Genomic DNA, 16,127 nt, shown 5'->3' on the forward strand with positions numbered 1-16,127 from the left:
GCCTGGGCAACATAGCAACATCCTGTATCTAAGAACAAAAAACAAAAACTTTTTGTCCACAAGGAAAGAAGAATAAGTGCAAATAGAAGAATCAAGAGACAAAACTTAGGTAGTCAGTAATAGGAACCCCTTTTGCAGTAACAGCCTTTGATCAGAGTTGACTTCATTTAATGCTTCCCTGATCTGAGTCTTGTTAATTCAAGGAGCAATTTCCTTAAATTCCTTTCTTCCTGAGCTTTTGCCATAAGATGCAGGAGTACCTACTGATGATTTGAAGCTGGGAGAGTTTCTGCTCCTGCACAAAGCTGGAGCTTTGTTAGATGTTGTCGTACTACTTGGTGTAATCTTACACTTCATAAACAATCATAACTTAAATAGAGGCTAAAATGCTAACCTGAAAACTAAATACCATCTACTATATTCTTTCTATGTGAAAACACGTCACAAGTTCAAAAAAGGATTTCTAAGCATAACCCAGTCATTAACTGGGAAATGGGCTATAGATTACATGAGATTTCTTTGGAATGGCTGTTAACACAGCATTTTGATGCTAACCACAAAGTATTCCTCCTCTTCTTGAATGTGTTTTCATAGCAGAGAACTGCATTTCTGAAACACTTTTCAAGAATTCCTTCCAAAACTAGAAACTTAAGGAGACAGTGGTGTCCCAGAAATCTAGAAGTACATTTCTAGCAGCTTTCAGTGTTCTTGTTACATTGAGAATAAGATAACAAAACACATGAAAAAGAAGTAGAACACATAATTCAATTCTGTTTAATTGCATTAGAAAAGAAAATTTAATAGATAATTTTTGCACAGCATACACTAAGAAAAGTAACTTTTGGAGGTAAGCAATGACATTTTGATTTTAAAGAAAGGATAATTTCAAAAAGAGAAAACACCCCAATATTGTCAGGAAAAAAGTAGAGAATAATAACCCTATTTTAAAAAGAGGCAATAATTACCGAATATATTGTTAGAGAAAACAAAGTACATTTTTAAATCCCACAGTTAAAGGACATAAAATATGTAAGATAATTCTATTGTTTTTATATTGACGTAAAAAACAAACAGGAATATGTAGCTTTTAAAAATAAGATTATGACCAGCCTGGGCAACACAGAGAGACCGTGTCTCTACAAAAAATTAAAAAATATTAGCTGGACACAGTGGTGCATGCCTATGGTCCCAGCTTCTCAGATGGCTGAGATGGGAGGATCACTTGAGCCCAGGAGTTAAGGCTGCAGTGAGCTATGATCGCATCACTGCACTCTAGCCTGGGAGACAGAGCAATCTTGCTCTGTCTCTTAAAAAAAAAAAAAAAAAAAAGAAAAGAAAAGAAAAAGAAAGAGCAGAAAAAAATTTAATTACGAAAAAAGATTAACTAGAGTTTCTTACATTTGGTTGTCTGCGATTCTAAAAAGTGCTTACTTGGTAATATTATGGTTTCAAATGGGTCACTGTAAATTAACCATCAAGCTTCTCAAATTAACTATCATATTAGAGTACTTTGAAATGCAAGTTTATAATATCCAAACTGACAATAGAATATTTTGTTTCCTCTATTACTGATCCTGAATGTTGGCCCTAAGCACTTCACATTGTCTTCTAATTTCACAAGAGACTCCTTCAAGATTTTAGGGTAAACAGTATGACAAAAACAAAACACATGCACACACATAAGACCTGTAAGGAAAAAAACCTAAGTGAACACAAACAAACAATCTAAGAAGCAAATGCCCCTGTTTTCTCCATTTTGAAACCCCAATGACAACAATATTGAAACAGAGCCAGGTTAACCGTAATACAATTTATAGAAATACAATAACACATATATTAGAAAAAATATTAAAACATTACCTTAACCAATCAAAATTCTAAATTCAGTTGCAAAAGACCAGACACACACATATACAATGGCTATGAATAGGAACCAGCATTTGCAACATTCCTATTGACTATAAATTATTCGTTAAAAATAATTATAAATATTATTCACTATAAAGTACTCACTATAAAAACATTCCAAAACACTAACAAAGATATAACTATAAATATTCAAATCACAGTGGCATGAGGTACTTGGGGATCTAGGTAGTTTGATAAAGGTGGAATAGAATCCAATGCAGGACTGGCCGGGCGCGGTGGCTCACACCTGTAATCCCAGCACTTTGGGAGGCCGAGGCGGGCTGATCGCCTGAGGTCAGGCATTCGAGACCAGCCTGGTCAACATGGTGAAACCCCATCTCTGCTAAAAATACAAAAATTAGCCGAGCGTGGTGGCACACGCCTGTAATCCCAGTTACTTGGGAGGCTGAGGCAGAAGAATCGCTTGAACCCAGGAGGTGGAGGTTGCAGTGAGCCGAGGTCACACCACTGCACTGCAGCCTGGACGACAGAGCAAGAATCTGTCTCAAAAAACAAACAAACAAAAAATTCAATGCAAGACTAATCAGAAATGAACAGAATCCAATGTGGGACTAATCAGAAATGAGACTGATGGCTGGGTGCAGTGGCTCACACCTGTGGTCCCAGCACTTTGGGAGGCAAATGCAGGAGGATCGCTTGAGTCCAGGAGGTCAAGACCAGCCTAGGCAACATAGAGAGACCATGTCTCTACAAAAAATTAAAAAAAAAAAAAAATTAGCCTGACATGGTGGCATATGCCTGTAGTCCCAGCTACTTGAGAGGCTGAGGTGAGAGAATCGCTTCAGCCTGGAAGGTCAAGGCTGCAGTGAGCAGTGATCGTTCCACTGCACTCCAGTCCAGGTGACAGAGCAAGTCCCTGTCTCAAAACAATAAATAAAAACCAAAAAGCAATGAGACTGGAAATGTAGGCAGGGGCCAACACACAAAAAGCCTAAGAATCTTAGACTGCCGTCCTATCATTTCATGCTTTTCAAACTCATATCTGTGTACTCCATGGTAATACAGAAATACAGAGAATCAAAGGTTACATATAGTACATTTTCCATAAGTGTCAAGTTTACGAAAAAAAAATTGGGAGTTAAATGCTGTTTTTGTGTTAAATCCAATGTTACTAACAGAACATAAAATTAATATAAAATTTTCAGACAGAACACAAAACTTCAAAGCAATTTCAGTCTTGCAATAGTCTAATTCAGATTCACTGTTCTTTACTGTTAAGGACAATTTGAGGAAAAGTTTGAGAGGATGTGCAGCCAAAGGCTGGTTTTTTATGAGCAGGAGAGTGACATGATCAGATTTGTGCTTCAGGAGTATCCCTCAAGGGAAGTAGCATGCAGAAGGAGCTAAAATGTAAGAAACAGGACAGTAATGAAGGTAGGTGACAAACCAAAAAGTTGTAACAGTGAACAAGAGATGAAAAGGACTTGAACCAGAGCTGAGGCTGTGAAAACAAAGAGGGCCAGGAAGATTCCAGAAAGCTTAGGCAGACCAGACAGGGCTTGACTGAATGCACAGTAATTATTCAGTGAGAAAGCTTTTGAGAACTTAATATAAAGGTGTTCACTTTTTTTAGAGCCGGTACTTCTATAAGGTATTTGATAAACATACTTCTAAAAGCTTCCAGTTAAAAATACTTTCAGTATGCCTTTTAATTATAGGAACTATAAAGTTGTGGGATGCTATTATAAATCTGCTATACCAAAAATAAAACAAAATTTGAGATTTATGAAAACTACATTTAACAAAGAAAACGCTCATATATTTCAAATATTAAGAAAAAATTATTGGGTTTCTACTAGTAAGTTATTAATCAGCATTTTCTAGAGACGTAAATACACAGTTTGAGAACTAGAGTTATGAATGTCTTTGATCCTTAAAGTGATATTCTAAAATAAAGAAATGAGGCCAGGCACAGTGGCTCACACCTGTAATCTCAGCACTTTGGGAGGCCGAGGCGGGCGGACCACCTGAGGTCAGGAGTTCAAGACCGGCCTGGTCAACATGGCGAAACCATATCTCTACTAAAAAATACAAAAATTAGCCAGGCGTGGTGGCAGGCTCACGTAATCCCAGCTACTTGGGAGGCTGAGGCAGGGAGAATCACTTGGACCTGGGAGGCAGAGGTTGCAGTGAGCTGAGGTTGCGCCACTGCACTTCAGCCTGGGTGACAGAGCGAGACTCTGTCTCAGAAAAAAAAAAAAAAGAAAGGAATGAATAAACACAGACTCTTCTGGAAAAGAACAAGAACTTAGTATTTCAAAAATATCTGATTACTTAACAATTAAACAAAAGCCATATTAACCATTTCATAAGGGTAAATATGTAGTTTTAGCACAGGTGATTTTATGTAGGCCTTACTGGCAAAAAGATACAAAATAAAATAAAGTTAAACTTTCATCAGTAAGTTGACAGTAAAATATAGTCACTAAGAAAAAGCAGACATTATAATTAAGGGAAATTGTTAAAACAAAAAATACAAAAAAATTCATGCAGAACATATTCATGAAAATATTAGTTTAAGAAAAAGTAGATGAAATCTCAAAAATACAAATCCCAGTGTAATTCTCAGAAAGCTTCTATCACTAATTAAAACTGCTCCTTTTATTAGACCTTTTGATATATTTTTCATGTCTATAGCAAAAGGAAATGAGAAAGATACCAACAGCAAACCAAGAATAGACAGAACGTCTTCAATTTGGTGTCTAAATATATTTAGAATTAACGCAAGGAATTGTGATAACAAAAACAGCTGACATTCTACAAAGACGTTGAGATACTTCTCTATTTCTCTTCTCCTAGACTGTCTATACAAAGAGCTGCTATTTTTTAAATTTGTTTTTTTAAAAAATGCCATCTGCTTCTTCCAAGCCTCCTCCTTCCTGAGCTCCCTTACAGTCCTCAATTTTATGGGCAGGGGAGGCTGCTTCCAAGAATTCAGTCCATTGCAGGTGTCCTTAACAGGTAGTATCACAAAACATTACCTGACAGATGGGAAGTGCATCATGGCGGAATGGAAAGAGTTGAAAGACAGATGAGATAAACAATATTGACAGACATTGCATTTTGAAACAAAATAGCCCCTCATGCCTACGGGTTATAAGGTTATATGTTCATATTTATTGTGAATGGCTATGTAAGGTCTCATTACATAGTAATGGGGTATTGGTCTCATTATTTTATAAGTCACATGGAAGAACTGCCATGCAATTGTCAATAGCCAGCCCTCTTGCAATTTCATGCATCCGGTTACAGGAGGAACTACAAATCCGCAACTACCAGGACAGCCCACCACACTCGGAGCAGTATATAAATTCAGGTTATATGTGAAACATGTGTGAACATCCAGACAGCTAAGAAATCCTGAAGAATCAAAGAAATGATTTCATGTTTTTGATAAAACAAAAATATATATGCATAGGAAAAGAGAAAAGGACAACATCCCAGGATAACAATGGTTATCTTTAGGTATCAGAAATATGGGTAATTTCTGTTTCCCCTTTGTGCTTCTCTGTCTTTCCTAGCTCTCCTACAATGAGCATGCAGCTTTTGAAATCAGGGGGAAAAAAAAAGTTAAATAGATGCAGAGTTTCTAACCTTAAAAGCAACAGTTAATCTGGATTAAAGCCACAGAGTAGCTATCTTTAAACCTCATCCAAGTCACTAAGGAACAAATCCTCCAGTACTGTACTTGGCGTAGCAGGCGGCGGCTGCAAGGCTCCAAGGAGCGCAGCAATAACTCTATTCTGGGGCCTCAGCAAACTGAGGAGACAGAGTTGTTTCACAGAAACTTGGTCAACTGCTTCTGCAACAGCAGCGAAACTCACTTCCAGCTCTCTCGTGCCCCTGCCCCCTATGGCACTCCCGAGCACCGGGGACTATACGCGGGAGCCCTCGCCCCTGTCAAGGTGCTCCCAAACCTTCGGCCCCCTCTACCCCCGCTCCCCCCCCGCAAAATGTGTGCTCCACAACTCACCTCCACTCTCCTTCACCTCCTACTCCTCTACGGCCGTAGGGGAAGGAAAGAGCGGGCCGAATTTGGAAGCAGCAGCCCCTGATTCCCGTGACCTTGGAGAAGCCGCTTCGCCTCTCAGAGCCTCAGTTTCCCAATCTGCCCCACTCCCTGACAGGGCGTCCGTAGGCTAGAAACCCCAAGAGCTCAGTCAAACCGAGGGGCCGCTCTCACCACTCGCCGCCGACCCCCCCCTCAAGGACCGCTCTGAGGCGCCCCCGATCCCAGCCTGGACACGGAGCCCCGCCCCGCCGCCCCCCGGGACGCGTCGCCCCCAGCACCCTCCCAGTACCTGGCAGTTGCTGTCCTGGGGCAGGTTTTTCACCAGGATTTTCCTGCGGTTGCTCAGCTCCCGCTGCATCCGCTGCAACCGCGCGGCGACCTCCTCAGGGTGCAGCGCGGCGGGCGCCGGGTCCGGGGCGCCCTCGTGCGCTTCGGCTGAGGGGCCCTGCCCGCGCAGTCCCGGCCCCGGCCCCAGCCCCGTCGCGCTGCCCAGGCCCGCGCCCCCCTCGCCGCCGCCGTCTCCCGCCGCCGCCGCCATCTTCCCGGGCGCCCCGCGGCTGCGGACTCCTCGGAGGCTCCAGGGGAAGCGGAGAGAGAAAGCGGGAGGAGGCCCGGGCGAGGGCGAGGCGGGCAGAGGCCGCAGAGTGGGCCCAACCGCGGGGAAGGGGGGCGGTGGGAGGAGGGAGGAGGGAGTAGAGAGAGGCGGCGCCGCAGCCAGCAGCCTGCTGGCGGGGAGAGGAAACCTGAGGCGCCGAGGAGGAGCCCGAGAACCACCTCGCGGGAACCTCCCCCGCCGGCCCCCGGCCCCGGCGCACAGGCGCGCCCCCGCCCGCCTCTCGCGGGTCCGCAGGCGGGGCCGGGCGCCGCCATCCGGACACCTGTGCGGGCGCGGACGGGCGGGCGGGCTCCCCCTCTCTGCGAGGCTTTAGCGAACGCCCAGGGTCGGGCTCTGGGGGATGTGGCCCCTTCGCGGTGGCTTCGCCGGGGGACTCAGCCCCAGGCGCCTGTCCCCGGGTGGCCCCCCATGTGACGCCGCAGCTCTCCCCCGGCTCCCCTGAAACTCCCGCGCTGGGGCGGTCCGGGGGCTGCGGGCGCGAACTCGGGCTTCCCACACCCGGGGTGGGGCTGGAGGGGTGGCAGGAGGGCGCCTCCTGCAGCCCGGCTGGCTCCCGATGGTAACCCTTTCTCTGCGTTCAAGAAGAGCATATTTGGCAAAGTTTGAGTTTACAATGAGATTTTCTGGGGAGTAAAAAGAGGGACGTTGTGGGAGAAATTTTATGTATTTGGTAAAACCTGATCGTAATGTATTTTGCTAGCTGTGTATGAGAAAGCCTGTGCCCTTCACCTGTCCCTCTGTCCCTGTCATGCAGTTCCTAAAATGTAAAACCTGGGTAGTTGGGTCTGCAACATGGAAAGTGATGCTGAAACAAAGACTAGAATGGAAAAGGAGCTGTGGCAGAGGGGCTGGAGAATACGCTGCTTGGAACATTATTTTAATTGAAACTTGGAGGGAGAGTTACAGTGTAGAACTATACTTAGTCAAACGGATGTCATCAGATCAAACAATCCAGCAGCCTTTGGCACTAGCCCAAATGACCATCAGCGAAGGGGACCATGCATCTTAATTGTGTAGCATGCAAGTACACTAGCCAAAAAAAAAAAAAAAAAAAAGAAAGAAAAAAAAGACTTTAATTAAAAAATAAATAAAAAGAAGATGTTTTAAAGATTTTTTTAAAATACTACAAATTCAGTCCTTACCATGTGCTCCCCCCAACCACGCATTTCTAAATGCTTTACAGATACATATGTATTTACTCTTCATGATCATTCAGTTACGTAGGTTTTGTTTTCCTCACTTTACACGTGAGGAAATGGGATCTGTTCTGATTAATTCCAAAGCCTAGTGTTCTAAATAACATAAAATAATTCACCTGTAATCCGTCCGCCCAAAAATAATGGCTGCTAATACTTGTATCATTAAAATGATATTCGGCAATACACCCTTTTATACCACCACTATTCCTGATAACCAAAGGGTAGAAACAACTCAAATGTCCATTTATTGATGAACAGATAAGCAAAACGTGGGATATATATATGCTAAGAAATATTTTTAGCCATAAAAAGGAATTAAGGACCCCTACAAGGTGGACGAACCTCCAAAGCATTAAATGAAAGAAGCCAGAGACAAAAGGTCATATATCGTATGATTCCATGCGTATAAAATATCAGAATAGGTAGATTCATAGAGCGGAACACAGATTGGTGTTTACCAAGGGCTGGAGGAGAAGGTAATGGGTGCAAACATCCTTATGGAATGATGAAAATCTAGTTTTGGAACTAGACAGAGGGGGCAGTAGCCCAATAATGTGAATGTACTAAATAGTCACTGAACTATTCACTTTTAAAATATTAATTTTATTATGTGACTATTACTGCATAAAAATGTTTTTGAATGATATTCTGTAGTTTACAGCTCTGTTTTCTGCTTTTTACAGTATGTCTGCTGAATCCCTTTCTATGGCAATGTATTGGAATACCATGGTTTTTATGGCTGCATATTATTCTGTTGAATTAGAAAATTCACTTATTTCCTAGTATTAGTATTTCCTACTATTTTTATCTATTGTAAACAGCACTGAATTTAACCCTCTATACATATTTGAAGATCATTACTTTTCCAGAGAATGAAGAACTAGAAGCAAAATTTCTGCATCTAGAGTAAGCATATTTAAAGATTTTTGGTATGTATTTACAAACTATCTCAGTTTTCCCTATCACAAGCACTTATTTCTCTGCTTGCATCTATGATATTCTAGTATTAAAGGAATGTATCATTTTGCTTTTAAATTGTATTCCTTTGATTTTAAAAGGTATACATTTTAAACTCCAATAAAGCCGTATTTTGTAGAGCTGAGAGACTCTGAAAAGTACATTCTTTGAAGTGAAGAAGCATGAATAGCCTTAGCATAGGCTGTAACCTTGAGTCATTCATTATGTTTCAGAACATGTATTTATCCAAATGAGTACCATCTCCTTGGCAAACATTTATTAAATGTCCCTTATGTACTAGATAATATATATATATAAAGGCACTAAGAAGACAGAAATAGTAAAATAATGCTCCTGTACAATAGGGGCTAAGTCTCACTGAGAGAAAATTATGCAATTATTATAGTTAAATATAATAAATATGCAAACGGATAGTGGTCTGAATATAACTTCAGTGATTGCTTTTGCTCAAAACATTTTCCAAAGTACTTTTTTTTTTGAGACGGAGTCTTGCTCTGTTGCCCAGGCTGGAGTGCAGTGGCGTGATCTTGGCTCACTGCAACCTCCGCCTCCCAGGTTCAAGCAATTCTCCTGCCTTACCTTCCAGAGTAGCTGGGACTACAGGCGTGTGCCACCATGCCCAGCTAATTTTTTGTATTTTTAGTAGAGACGGGGTTTCACCATGTTAGCCAGGATGGTCTGAATCTCCTGACCTCATGATCCGCTCGCCTCGGCCTCCCAAAGTGCTGGGATTACGGGCGTGAGCCACCACGCCCAGCCCCAAAGTGCTTTTTTGAAATTGACTTTATAATCTATGGCAAATTATTCTGTATAGTTTCTGTGGTAGCAAATACCTCTTAGAGATGGGTTTAATTTTTGGAAATAATTAAATGTTATTTGAGGTTAAGTCTGGTGAATGAATCAGGTGTTGATTATGTTTTGGGGGTTATGATAATGTAATTCCAGCTTTGGCCCCAATGGGGACGTGATTACAATGTTATCAAGTTATTAAGCCAATTTTATTAAGTGGCTACTTGGAATTGATCCCACTCCTTGTGCAATATTGCTATGTCGTATAGGGTAGTGGCTTTCAAACTTTTTTGACCCAATCTAGTGGGAAATATATGCCACAGTGGGAAATATATTTTATATCGCAATTCAGTAAACACACACACAATCAAAATGAAGATTTCACAAAACATCACGCCCCTTCATCATGTAGCACGTTCTAGTATTTCCTATTCTATTCTATTTTAAAATTGCTTGAATTACACAGTTGATTTTGCATATCACTAATGAGTCGTTACTCACGTTTTGATAAACACTGCCCTAGATTTCAAATCAAGTATGTTTTACATTTGCTCAACTGTTTTCAAGGAATTAGGGGAAATGGCAGAATCTACTGGTTAAAAATAATTTTAAACTGAATTAATTGTTATTGCCACATAAAAGAACTGGATGGAAACTGCAAAGACTTTGGAATGCTACTGTAATTCCAAAGAGTTCCTCTCATGCCAGGTTTAGCCTGACTCTTTAAATAGCTGCTTCCATGGCATACTAAAGGAACACTCTAATCTGAACTTGAAGTGAAGTACAATTATCAAGCGGCAATGTATTTACCAATACCCACAGGTAATTATCATGATCTATATAATGACCATGTTATTAAAATATGAGCCCTATGCTAGCTTTAGCCTTTTTTTAAAAAATATTGGTGGTAATTTTATTTATTTATTTATTTATTTATTATTATTTTTTATTGTTAAGTCTTAGGGTACATGTGCACAACGTGCAGGTTGGTTACATATGTACACATGTGCCATGTTGGTGTGCTGCACCCATTAACTCGTCATTTACATTAGGTATATCTCTTAATGCTATCCCTCCCCCTCCCCCCACCCCACAACAGGCCCCGGAGTGTGATGTTCCCTTTCCTGTGTCCGTGTATTCTCATTGTTCAATTCCCACCTATGAGTGAGACCATGTGGTGTTTGGTTTTTTGTCCTTGCAATAGTTTGCTGAGAATGATGGTTTCCAGCTTCATCCATGTCCCTACAAAGACATGAACTCATCATTTTTTATGGCTGCATAGTATTCCATAGTGTATATGTGCCACATTTTCTTAATCCAGTCTATCATCGTTGGACATTTGGGTTGATTCCAAGTCTTTGCTATTGTGAATAGTGCCGCAATAAACATACGTTGCATGTGTCTTCATAGCAGCATGATTTATAATCCTTTGGGTATATGCCCAGTAATGGGATATCTGGGTTAAATGGTATTTCTAGTTCTAGATCCCTGAGGAATCACCACACTGACTTCCACAATGGTTGAACTAGTTTACAGTCCCATATTGGTAATTTTTCTGTATTTTTAAAGTTCTGCAGGTGGGGAAAATGCTAGAAATGTTTACTAAGTCTCAGTTTAATAATAATAGTAATAACAACAGCTTCTTGTATCCAAACTCTTATGCTTATGTGTTATGATAATATGATGAAAATAAGTTAAGTATGTGAAAAGACCTTGTAAACTATAAACAATACACATTATTCATTTAGCAATATTTATTGAATGTCTATAATGCACCAGACACTGTACACCGGTGTACAACACACCGAATTTGATTGATTTTTATTCAGAAATGGACTTTTCCCTGGGGAAAGTCATTGCAACTCAGTAATTGTAAATTCCGTGTCATAAATGCTGTGAATAAAGTACTCTTTTGTAGCACAGAGAGGCGTTTGATTTTGACTTAGAGGAAGCCATTATGAGGAGCTAGGTCTTAAGGACAAGTAGGAGTTTTCTAGATGAAATGGGGCAAGTACTGAAACAGGAAACAGAAAGAGGCCCAAAGGCCTCAAAGGGACTGGTAGGTCTATGGAAGAATAAGTTTGGTGTTTATGAAGACTATACTTCTTTTGGGAGAGTAGCAGGAAATAAACGAGAAAGGCAGAAGATGTCATTCCAGTTTACAGAAGTTGATTCCATTTTAAGTCAATACTTCAGTATGGCATAAAAGGCAGTCAAATAGAGAATAGGAACATTAGAGGTTTTGTGGCAGGGAAGTGACATGATCAGATTTAGCTTTTTAAAATGTAATTCTGACAATCAAGACAATGAATTTATCGGTTCTTATGTTAGGGAGACCAGTTAGAAATCTTCTGAAACACAGTGGAAACATTTGAGGGCTTATACTGTCATAGAATAATAATAACAGCAATTAAGTATATAGAGCTTTACATAGGTTAGCTAAACTTTTATTCATTCCCTTTTTCTTTATATTATTTCATTTAAAACCTGTGATGTGATTTCATAACCAACCTGTGATGTTGCTAGTATGTACCTATTTACCAATGAGGAATCAAAGGCAGAGAAGGTTAGGAGCCTTCTTCAAAGTCACACAGCAGGCAGGGGCCCCAGGGTTCCAATGCAAATCCATCTGCTTTTGGAGCCCAGGTATGTAACCTTGTGTAACTGTAGCCAGAGAAAGAGCTGGATCTGTGAGACTTTTCTGAGAAAAATACATAGAGCAAAGAAGCAGCAGAATATAGTGGCGAGAGAGCAGGATCTAGAGTCAAACTACCTGAATTCAATTTTGTGTAACTGGAACAACCATTAGGTTGATGCACAGGTAATTGTGGTTTTTGCCATTACTTTAAATGGCAAAAACCACAATTACCTGTGCACCAACCTAATATTTAAAGCATGAAAGACTATTTTAAATATGCTGAGCCTTAGACTCTTTCTCTCTAAAACAGAGATGATAACAAAACCTGTAAGGCTATCATTAAAGGATGTTATGAAGATTAGATGAGATTCTATCTATCTATCTATCTATCTATCTATCTATCTATCTATCTATCTGTCTATTTTTGAGACAGTCTCACTTTGTTACCCAGGCTGGAGTGCAGTAGCACTATCACAGCTCACTGCATCCTTGACCTCCTGGGTCAAGCGATCCTCCCGCTTCAGCTCCCTAAGTAGCTGGGACTACAAGCATGTGCTGATTTTTTGTAGAGTTAGGGTTTCGCCATGTTGCCCAGGCTGGCCTCAAACTCCTGAGCTCAAGCCATCTGCCTGTCTTAGCCTCCCAAAGTGCTAGGATTACAGGCGTGAGCCACTGCTCCCAGCCGAGATGAGGTACTATCTATAAAGGGATAGCAGAGCGCTTAGCTCAAGGGCTAGACAAAAGACAGTCATGTCAAAATATTAATAATTATAATAAATAAGTATTTTTAAAAATCTTAGGCCAGGCCCAGTGGCTCACGCCTGTAATCACAGCACTTTGGAATGCCGAGGTGGGAGGATGGCTTGAGGATAGGTGTTTGAGACCAGCCTAGGTAACAAAGGGAGACTCTATCTCTACAAAAATTAAAAAAAAAAAAACTCTTGGTGACCTATTGGATGTCAGCAAAGAAAATGATATGCTTTCTTATATAAGAGATTGCATGGGTGGTGATGCTGCAACTGAAAGAGGTAGCAATTTAGGAAGTCATATTACCAAACTCAATTTAGGCATCCGAGCTTCAAATATTGCAGGGCATATAGGTTAAAAAGACCCAAAAGATTAGTGTGGTGGCCCATACGTATAGTCCCAGCTACTCAGGAGGCTGAGGCAGGAAGATTGCTTGAACCTGGGAGGTCGAGGCTGCAGTGAGCCATGATCACACCACTGTGCTCCAGCCTGGGTGATAGAGTGAGACCCTGTCTCAAAAAAAAAAAACAAAAAGCCAGACCCAGAAGACAGTTTAGAAACTGTAGGAGAACATGGTAGTTAAAAAATGAGGCTGGATGAGATCATCCAAGCTAAGTCTGTAGATTGATAAAGAAGTCCAAGAAATAGGACTATAGGGACCAACTTACAGGCCAGAGAGGAAAGGAAGTAGAAAGTATTTGGCACTTTTGTTAAGATTCTGCTTGTACTATTTATGTGCCCAGCCCACAAAATGAGAGCCAGGTAAAAATGAAAGAGATTTCAGGCAAAACTAGTTGGATTACATTAGGTATTGTTCCCTGTATTCCTGTCTCCTTGTACCTTATTGGTGTTCAGCTACTAATCCTTGGCCCCAGCTTCCCATGATAGCTTCTGGCACATCACCTCCTTCGTTTCTGTGTCTTCACAGTATTGACCTTGAATGTCTTTGACTTCCTTCTTGGATCACAAGCAGAACCAACTTACCATTCACTGCTTTCTGCTACTTACCTTGCAATCCGTGTCATACCCACTATTTTAAAAACCCAAAATCAAAGGGGAAAAAAGGAAACGAACAAAGAAAGAGTGGCTTCAGAGAAGCCAAGGAAGCAAAAAGTTTCAAGGAGAGTGGTTAATACATCCGTGCAGCAGAGAGGACAAATAGAATGAGGACTATAAAGGAGATACAATCATGCATCTCTTCACGAGGGAGATATGTTCCGAGAAATGCATCATCAGGCAATTTCATTGCTGTGGAAACGTCACAGAATGTACATACACAAACCTAGATGGTGTAACCTACTCCACACCTAGGCTATATGGCATAGCCTATTGCTCCTAGGCTACAAACTTGTAGCATGTTACCATACTGAATACTGTAAGCTATTATAACACAATGGTAAGTATTTGTTTATCTAAACATATTTAAACACGGAGAAAATACAGCAAATATATGATATAAAGGATAAGAAAATGGCATACCTGAATAGGGCACTTGCCATGAATAGAGCTTGCAAGACTGGAAGCTCTGGATGAGTGAGTGATGGGAGGTGAGTGAATGTGAAGGCCTAGGACATGACTGTACACTGTAGGCTTTATAACTACTGTATACTTAGGCTACACTAATTTTTTTTAATTTTCTTTCTTTGATAATAGACTTAGCTTACTATAACTATTTTACTTTATAAACTTTAAAATTGTTTAACCTTTTTACTCTCTTGTAACACACTTAGCTTAAAACAAACACATGGTACAGCTGTACAAAAAATATTTCTTTATATCCTTATTCTGTAAGCTTTTTTCTATTTAAAATTTATTTATTTATTCTACTTTTTAAGTGTTTTTTAAAACACAAACACACACAACAGCCTAGGCCTCCTCAGGAGCAGAATTATCAATACCACTGTCTTCTGCCTCCACATCTTGTCCCGTTGGAAGATCTTCAGGGCAATAACAGGCGTGGAGCTGTCATCTATGACAGCAATGCCTTCTTCTGGAATACCTCCCGAAGGACCTGCCTGGGGCTCTTCTTGAGGAGTATGTTTATTTACACCAGCATCACCACAAACACATGCATAATGCATTGTATTATGACTGTAGGACAGCTGGGACATCACTACGTGGTAGGAATTTTTCAGCTCCATTATAATCTTATGGGACCGCCATCCTACATGTGGTTCATTGTTGACTGAAACGTCATTAAGCAGTGCATGACTATAACTGGATTTGGCCATTAGGAAGCTCCTGGTGCCTTTGAATGAGAGCAACTTCAATAAACAAGCATGTTTATTGAAGGGGAGAGAATAGGGAGAGTGACCTATTAAAAAAAATAGTTCAATAAACTTTAAACATTCTAATTTTCTCCAGAAGCAGAAGGAATCATCCTCTGATAGTGGGGAGATTTTAGCAGGACATTAAAATTTGTTGTCTTCCTAGATGATTTACATATATTTAATTCTCACAATCACTGTTTGGAGTGGGTATTATTATCCCTGCCATAATAAGTCTCCTGACATAATGAAGTTAAGAAAACTGCCTAAAGTCATACAGCCAGTATGAAGCAAATTTAGAACTCAAACCCAGGTCTGTTCCCACATTCTCTGCTTTTCTTACTGCTTTCAGATTTAGAGCCACCAAGGGGAATATGAAAGTATAGATCTGATGATAGTAGTAGTAGTATAAATATTATTATTTATATATAAGTATATAGTAATAGTAACAATGATGAGGAAGATGAATTGATGGTGGTGCTGATGATAACAGAGGAATTAAATTTCTGCTATTCAAAATTTAACTGCAGTCATGGCCTCATATCTAACTCTATGCCATAGAACACAGTGCCTGTGAGTACTTACAACTAAATGATGTTACTTAATACAAATGACTTTTCTTAGTTTAAATTTAGCCACAGAGTGTCACTCATAGACTTTTCATTTGTCATAATCTAAACATACCTTAAAAATATTTTAAGCCCTTACTCTAATACAGATTTATATTTATTTTTATTTGTACAGTTATGGAAGATACTATAAAAATTATAAATATGCAAACCACGAACATTTCCCTTGAACCTTGAATTGTATGAAATGACACAAAAAGAATGGTTCTCTTGGACATTAAAGTTTAGATTCTTTTGGTACTTGCTTTCTGAATTGTGGCAGTCCAAGAGAGTAGTGTACTTTCTATCAGAAATGTAATTTATAAAACTGGCAGAATGGAAGC

General features: G+C 40.3%; 1 protein-coding gene across 4 annotated transcripts in view; it reads right to left on the reverse strand.

The window, feature by feature from the left end:
• The window catches only part of RAVER2 (ribonucleoprotein, PTB binding 2), a 92,584-nt gene extending 85,840 nt beyond the window's left edge, over positions 1–6,744 (reverse strand). For all 4 annotated transcript variants that reach the window (XR_008524683.2, XM_024246080.2, XM_054554325.1 and 1 more), the window contains exon 1: positions 6,231–6,744. Coding sequence is in view for 3 of the 4 variants with exons in the window: in XM_024246080.2 (XP_024101848.2) it covers positions 6,231–6,479 (249 nt within the window). In the remaining variant the exon portion in view is untranslated. The remainder of the gene's footprint in view (positions 1–6,230) is intronic.
• Between the last annotated feature and the right edge of the window lie 9,383 nt (positions 6,745–16,127).

The sequence above is a fragment of the Pongo abelii genome, chromosome 1 (assembly GCF_028885655.2).
Source record: "Pongo abelii isolate AG06213 chromosome 1, NHGRI_mPonAbe1-v2.0_pri, whole genome shotgun sequence".
In the NCBI taxonomy this organism is placed as follows: domain Eukaryota; kingdom Metazoa; phylum Chordata; class Mammalia; order Primates; family Hominidae; genus Pongo; species Pongo abelii.